At 42.6% G+C, this 7,823-nt stretch overlaps 1 protein-coding gene across 1 annotated transcript in view; it reads left to right on the top strand.

Moving 5' to 3' along the window:
• Nucleotides 1–1,043: 1,043 nt before the first annotated feature.
• LOC118340553 (snake venom 5'-nucleotidase-like) overlaps nucleotides 1,044–7,823 on the top strand; it is a gene marked incomplete at its 5' end in the record, with an annotated part of 10,937 nt that continues 4,157 nt past the window's right edge. The window contains 3 exon segments of the mRNA XM_035678607.1: nucleotides 1,044–1,204; nucleotides 5,412–5,634; nucleotides 6,945–7,133. Coding sequence (XP_035534500.1) covers nucleotides 1,044–1,204; nucleotides 5,412–5,634; nucleotides 6,945–7,133 — 573 coding nt within the window.

Raw genomic sequence — 7,823 nt, forward strand, 5'->3', positions numbered from 1 at the left:
ATTACACGTGACACTGACAGAAAGCAGCTGCAGCGGCTCTTCCTGCACCCACACAGCTTCATCATTGCTGACAGCTACATGGTGTTTATTCTACAGCAGGGTTCTTAGAGGGGCCCCCCAAGCAGCACCCTAAAACCAAATCATTAACACAGCTGAAACACATTTTGAAATGATATTGCCTCATTGCTGGAGTTGAATGTGCATGGTCTCGTTGAGGAAAGCGAGGTACCAGCTCGTTGTTCCGTGGTACAAGGTTAGATGCTCAACATCTGAACTCTTCCCTCAGTGGCTCTCTTCCAGCTGCTGGGGTCGGCGGTTGCTTTGCTGCTCGAAACCCACAGACAGTCTCCTCCGCTGCCAGCGGAACACTGAATGCTTAGTATAGTAACCTCCACAGCCACAGCACATGAGCCTGTTTCTGGCTGCCTGTGTGTAAAATGGCAATCTTAATGTCAAACTCTGTTAAATTCTGCTGACTGCCCTGAAAGGAGCTCAGGCATGCGCCACACAGCTCTCACCCAGTGAGTGCAGGTTCGATTACAGAGGCTGTTAATTAATGTCGTGAACAGGTCAAAGTGGAGAAGATCATAACAACCTCCTCCGTCTTCAATCTGGAAGGCGGCCTCTCTGTCTCTCTCTCTCTACTCTACCTCCCCCGTATCCCCCCCCCCCGGGCCCCGCCCCCGCCCCTCGATCGATACGCTTCCGTCGTCGTCGTGTCTGCAGTGGACACGTCGGTTCAGAGAGGCGAGTGTGTAAGGAGCAGCCACCGTCCGCGCGGTTTCCGTCCGTCCAGGTCTGTCGTTTACGCGCAGGACGGCAACCTTGTGAAGGTGAGGCAGCGCTGCTGCCCGGAGAGGAGGCCGTTCGCTCGCGTCCTGCTTGTTGGCGTTGCTGGCGCCACCTCGGCGGGCCGTGGCCTGGTGTATCGTCCACAGCCAACGACGGTACACGCCCGGGTGCGAGAGAGCCAGCAAGCACTCCGGGAAGGCTGCCAGCAAGGCAGCAGCGGCGGCGCGGCGGCGGCTTTTCGGTTTTCGCGCGGGTGGCCCGGAGAGCCACGGTGATCAACAGGATCCGCTCCTCGCAGAGCAACGTGCTGCTGCTGGACGCCGGAGACCAGTTCCAGGGGACAGTCTGGTTCAATTACTACAAAGGAGCCGAGGCTGCACACTTCATGAACAAACTGCGTTATGATGCCATGGTAGGAACTATTACTGCGCTGCGCTCCTGGGGGGAAGGTAGCTGGGACATTTCTGTAGACAGACAGGCAGACAGGCAGACAGACAGTTCTTCTACTCCCAATATAACATCTAAATGCTATGGTGAGTTTACTTTATTGCATGATGTGTTTAGATTTTTTTCTTCAGTAAAAGTAGAAACACCACAGTGTGAGACTAATAAAGAAGTCCAGTACAGTCCAGTACAGTACAGTACAGTACAGTCCAGTACAGTACAGTACAGTCCACTACAGTACAGTCCAGTACAGTACAGTCCAGTACAGTACAGTCCAGTACAGTCCACTGCAGTACAGTCCACTACAGTACAGTCCAGTACAGTCCAGTTCAGTACAGACCACTACAGTCCAGTCCACTACAGTCCAGTACAGTCCAGTACAGTCCAGTACAGTCCACTACAGTCCAGTCCACTACAGTACAGTACAGTACAGTCCAGTACAGTACAGTCCTCATGCAGTCAGTGTTGTATTAGATTGTTGATCCATGAAGGTACCAGAAGTTGATTTACAACTACAGCAACTTTATAATCTCTGTTTGATTACTTATTGTAGCCCAAATCACAGTAGATGTAAAATCTTAATTTTAGAATCGCCCAAATAATTGAAATATTATGGAAATCACACTCTGTCCGAGGGCAATAAACAGCATTATAATGGGCTAGAGCCGGCCCTGGTCATACCTCTATGATTGCTATTATATTTGTATGTCCTGGGTTTGGCTTCACTTTTGGAGAGCTGTCATGTCGTCCATCTTTATATATTGTGACTATAGCCTATCTATAGCCAGTACCACATTTTAGGCAGTATTGGAGGGATTTACGATTAGCAAGCATTACAGTAGTTTTCTGCCATTAAGGTTCACAGATAGAGAGAATAATGTATTTGTCATTTGGTACCCACTGTCTTGGTATAACTCTTATAAAAAAGAAGAAATAACTTGACAAACCACAGTCCTACAGTGTTGTAATCACATCATAAAGTACAATAACACACACAGCGTGCAGGAGTCCGATCTACAGTTTACTGTTACTAAAATGATTTTTAAAAAAAGATAGAAAGGTTTCAGGTCAAAGCAGGTTAATCAGACTCCACTCAGTGAATGTATTGATCCAGGTCAGAAAGCCTCAGTTGCTTTTAATTAGCTTAATAGCAGCAACTCGGAGAGAGACCTTTTAATGGATGAGCTGTCCACTCTCTCTTTAATCTTATTAATTATTATATAACTCTTATATAATAAATTATAAAATGTATAAATCTTTATGGAGAGTTAATCCTCAAAAATTAGATGTTTGAAATTCTGTAAAAGTGACTCTAGTACGGTGGCCAAGAGAGGTCAACACAGTGCAAATGAGGAAAACATCTTCACTACTTTGACAACATCTGGGTACACGAGCAAATTAAGAAACAAAGAAATGCACCGCAAATACACTGCATGTTATACACAACAAAAAGTTTCAGCAAGACAATTTAAGCTTTATTTACAGAGAGCAAAGAGAGTAAACAATACAACAAAATAATGAGGCCACCAGAAAACACAAAATGTTTTCCAATAAACTCTTGTAAGGCCCTTTTCCACCAAAGTAGTTCTGGTTCTTGAACGTGTTCCGTTCAAGAATCTTATAACTTTGGTGCTATCTATCGAACCAACCTACAGTTCCACCAGTGGAACCATTGTAATAAGGTAAGAACCAAATTGCAAGAATGTGATTGAATGGGAAGTGTAGTGGCAGGAAGTCAGACACAGAAACAGCATAGAGAGTCCGGGCAGTATATGAAATAAAATCCTGTGTGCAGACTCTAGATCGAATTTCACACTACATCAACATTGTGGCACCAGATAGGAAGTTATTCAGTGGACAGAAGTTTCTGGGTTTGGACGCAGTAAAGAGGATTATAGTTGTCCAGTCTGCAGCTGTTAAAAATGGTTTTATTTTAGCTTTCGACCTGGGTTTTACTACCCTGGATACAAACAATAGGTTGTAGGTAAATATCAGCTCCAGATTTCAATAAAACTTCTTTATGCTGGATTATAGGCAACCAAGTTTGGATTGCAGAGGAACTGTTGAGGAAGGGGGTCAAATGTGGGAACTTTGAGCTGTCCAGTTCTTGCCAAGATGTCTCAGGAATCAGGCTTTCACCAGGTTTAAGGGCAATATAAAGTTGTGTATCATCAGCATAGATGTGAACATATCCCGCCAATATCAGACTTACACAATCACAATGTTGTTACTTCATATACCAACATCATTGACGAGTGGTTGACGACAAATCACCTGGGCATGTTCATCAGGCTTTAGCGCCCCCTAGAAACATTACAACAACTTCATCTGCTTGTGTTTTGTCCTTTGACAGCTGTTTTCTTTAGTTCTCTCTGCTATGGGAGAGGATTGTCGATGCTCAACAGGCATCCATTTGATGCTTTGTAGGTCATAAGACGTCAAGGTTAAAACTGGACAAAACTTGATTGAAAACTGAATGTTTAACCCTTTTTCACACACATTTTAATGAGTTTTTATCAATGTATTGAGAAGCCTTTTTTATTAAAACCCTTGACTGTATATAATTAGTGGACTGAGCTTTTGGGTCTGTGAAGTGAAGCCAATGCAGAAGTGTCTGCATTCATTCTAATGGCCACCAGGGAGCAGCTCTATGGGTTGCAAAAAAGAAGTCTGATAGAACTGAGCCTGGGAAGAAATGAGCCGAATCTCAGTTGATTGATGAGCTTAGTAAACAGTTTCCTCATGAGTTTCTGGTCTCAGTCTCTGTTTCAGGTCTTCTTCCATATCAGCATGATGTTCCATTTAGTAACTGATGGTCAACCATTTAGAGTAAAAACAGACATAAAGGGGTATGCTTTAGGGTGTCTGCATATAGAAGCATAGATGTCTTCTGTGAGCATCAACCAAATGCTTACTGGGTAACAAACTACCTGTTAGTTACTAGATGTTTTCTTCTAAAGCAGAAAACTGTCACTGTGTATGTGACACATCAGAGCATCTGTTTCTGACAAATAAAGTCAAAGAATCAGATTTACTGACTGAAGAGCTCTTCCACCCACTGCCTGTGGACAGAGAGAGATACATGATAAGCAGACTTGTTTTAATTCAGTTCTGCTTCACTTTCTGTGCCTTAAGAGCTGCTGGCTGTCGGCTGTCAACATCCATCTTCTTCTGTCCGGAAACAGCTTCCTGCAGCTGGAGCTCATTAACAATCTTACTCCTTAGTGGAAGATGCAATTAGTGTGTGTACTCACTAACTAAGTAAACTATGACAAACATACTCAGCCGTACCCAGTTCACATGAAGTACATCCTGGACAGGTCCCCAGTCAGTCACAGGGCTGCCACACTTCTCCATTAAGGCAGTTTGACGTCAACTTGCCAGCAACATGAACCCGGAAGTGTTAAGTACCCCAAAGTTTTCTGTTAGAAATGTACAGTGTGGGTCGATTGGACGGCATTGTGCATCACTACCAGTGCCTAATCTTGAACCAGTTCTTTTCGTCTTGGCTCTTGGTCAGGAAAACTGGTTCCAGCACACTAGAACCAAGAACCACTTACAACTGTTTAGCCCATAGATGTTGTGAACATAACATTGAGCTCGCTGGCTAGCTTAACATAGCTAATTATTAGCACATCAGTGTTTTGTTTGTAACATAATGATGTGGAGCAACCAGCACTAGCACCAGGACCAGAACTTGAGACTATAAGGCCACACAGTGGTTAGAAACATTTCTTCTTCAATTGTAAAATAGTAGTTAGAGTTTTACGACAACGTTTTATATATTCATATAAAGTTAGGATTTTTGGCACAACTTTACCTACAAGGTGCGTGAAGAAGGGAAAAGGTCTGAAGAGGTCAAACTCATTTGTAGTAAAACTTTATAGTCAGTTCAACATGTTTCTGCTTGAGTTCTGACAGTGCTTTATTAAACCTGCCATGAAGGGTTCCCTGTGGGGACCTGTAAGGGTTTTAAACATTACTTAAGTCTTACACGTGTTTTCTCTCTTTCCAAGTAAATAATTCATCATCTGCTGAAACTAGAGGAAGTAGTCTGAGTGTGTGTGTTATTTTAGTGAACATGTCTGAATTTGTGTGTCATCTGACATTTGGCCAGAGCAGCTGTCTGGATGTTATTCTACAGTTCTTTATTTGACTCTCCTTTGTTTTTTCAGGCTTTTGGAAATCATGAGTTTGATAATGGAGTGGAGGGGCTCATGAAACCGTTCATGGAGAAGATCAAGTGTCCTGTTCTCAGCGCCAACATCAAACCCGATGAAACTCTGGCCGCCACGTTTGGCAGCTCTTTCTTACCTTATAAGATACTGACAGTAGGCAGCGAGAGGGTGGGCGTGGTGGGATACACATCACAGGAAACTCCTGCTCTGTCCAAACCTGGTAAGTGGACCGTTTCTGACTCACACTATTTACATGCTCATCTCAAGGCCTCCACACTGTAAACATGCTGATATAGTCTATCTCTCTGTTTCCTGGTGTAGTATATACTGTATACACTGTTTCCTGTCCAGCTGTCATGAAGAGTTAGAGGGACTTTTTGAGTTAAGGTTATGGTCTTTAAATGAAAATGGAGAACTGAAATTCATCTGATTGTATGCAAGCAGTGTTAGAACTGAGATTCACACAGTTAACTTAAAGTAGTGAGTTACTAGTACTGTTGAAGTGAATTAAGGATTTAAGGTATTCAACGCAGCGTTACGTGAATAAAATTACAGATTTCTCTGAGTTTGAACATTGTTGGAAACATTTGGGATAATGTAAGAACTCAACTACATATAGAACATAGAGCCAGAGTTTATACACTGTTTAATGGTAACAGTTACAGATTATAGGATTAAAATGATTCATGTAAAATGATTTATGCCAATTTAATAGATGATTCCACCAACTACATGCAAAGCAGATAGACCACAAACAACAAACAAACAATGTCACCGACAGAGATTTGAGTTAATCATGGAGGAGATGAAGGCTGATAAAGTCGCTGCTGGAGTGTGAAACTAGGAGAAATGTTCCGAATATAAAGTAGGCAGAGTGAGAGAGGAGATCAACCAGAGACAGAGGACAATTGTTTCTGTGTTTAAATATCAGTAACATTCACTACAGTCAGGGATTTATCTTCCTGTATCAGCCAACAGAAACAGGATGATATGAAAACAACTTCTGTGTTGTGTCGGAACTAAGAAAGTTTGAGCGTGTCGAGTCAAAGGTGAAATGATGATGATGATCATGAGGAAGTTTCTTATTCCTTCGGTTTGTTTCATTTCTTCTTACAGAAGAAAGTTTAGATAAATCCTTTAAAAAATCATTTTGTTACCGTTTTTTTATCCTCATTGTTTATAAGAAAAGATGCACTTTGTTCTCCTTCTGGGAGATATAATAATAATTATTAATATTATCTACCGATACCGTACTTATATTTGCCAAATCGAGTTCCACTGCAGTTCCACAGGGAATCACCACAATAAGAGCTTCTAAAACAAAATGAGAAGCTGCTTCCTGAATATGTTAAACACTGCGCTTTGCTAATCAGAGAGACAGTGGTAAGTGTTCAGTGAGTCCGCGTAATTTATCAAATCAGATGTCAGAAGAGTCTGTCAGCAACATCTGCGGCTAAAAGAAATGTAAATGGGATGTTTTTGCAGGTTTAACAGGTATTTTTTTACAGTGTTGCTCTCTAACCTGTACAGGACCACACTTGCGATTTGAGGACGAGGTGACCGCCCTGCAGCTGCAGGTGGACAAGCTGCAGACGCTGGGCGTGAACAAGATCATCGCTCTGGGTCACTCCGGGTTCACCGTGGACCAGGAGATCGCCAGGAAGGTCCGCGGGGTCGACATCGTCATCGGCGGACACACAAACACCTTCCTCTTCACAGGTGAGGTAACGTCATACCTGTAATATGGGCTACATGATTTCAGAGAAGCTTTTCTATAAATTGTGATCTGTGTCTGATGTTTTTATGGGGGAAAAAAAATTATTTTTTGTTATACAATTAAAAATCAAAGGCAGCTTGTCCCAGTGAGAATAAAATTGCTCGTACTTTGGTGACGTCTGATTTATTTGTGCACTCTGAAGGCTAACCGTTTGACATTTGCTGAGTTCATTTTCTTCATTAAAGCTGTTACAGCTTGTTGCACGTTGTGAACTCTCCGTTCCGTGATTAGGGGTTAGGGTTAGGGTCGGGCATCTGGCGCAGCACATGCACGAATATATCAGCAACCACTGACTGCTGGTCTGAAGGAGGCCAGTTGGAAAATTTGAACATATCACTACACTCTAATAAACATGCGACGACTAGTTGACGAGGAAGATCTTTTTAATTACTGGATGATGAAAATAAACATGAGTTGCAGCCACAGTGACACAAAAGAACATCCAAACGTCTTTTATCCAAAACTCAAAACCTCTTTATGGAATGTAGGAACAATGGTATTGTATGTATGTAGTATGCTGAAGAGAGACACTAACAGTGAACGTGCTTTCATAGCCCCCCTAAAGCAAACAATAACTTCATTAATGACTTTGCTGCTCTACTTACCCACCTAGCCACACTTTCCCCAAATGT

The sequence above is a fragment of the Morone saxatilis genome, unplaced genomic scaffold, assembly GCF_004916995.1.
Source record: "Morone saxatilis isolate NCDOM2014 unplaced genomic scaffold, NCSU_SB_2.0 Contig7, whole genome shotgun sequence".
Taxonomy (NCBI): domain Eukaryota; kingdom Metazoa; phylum Chordata; class Actinopteri; family Moronidae; genus Morone; species Morone saxatilis.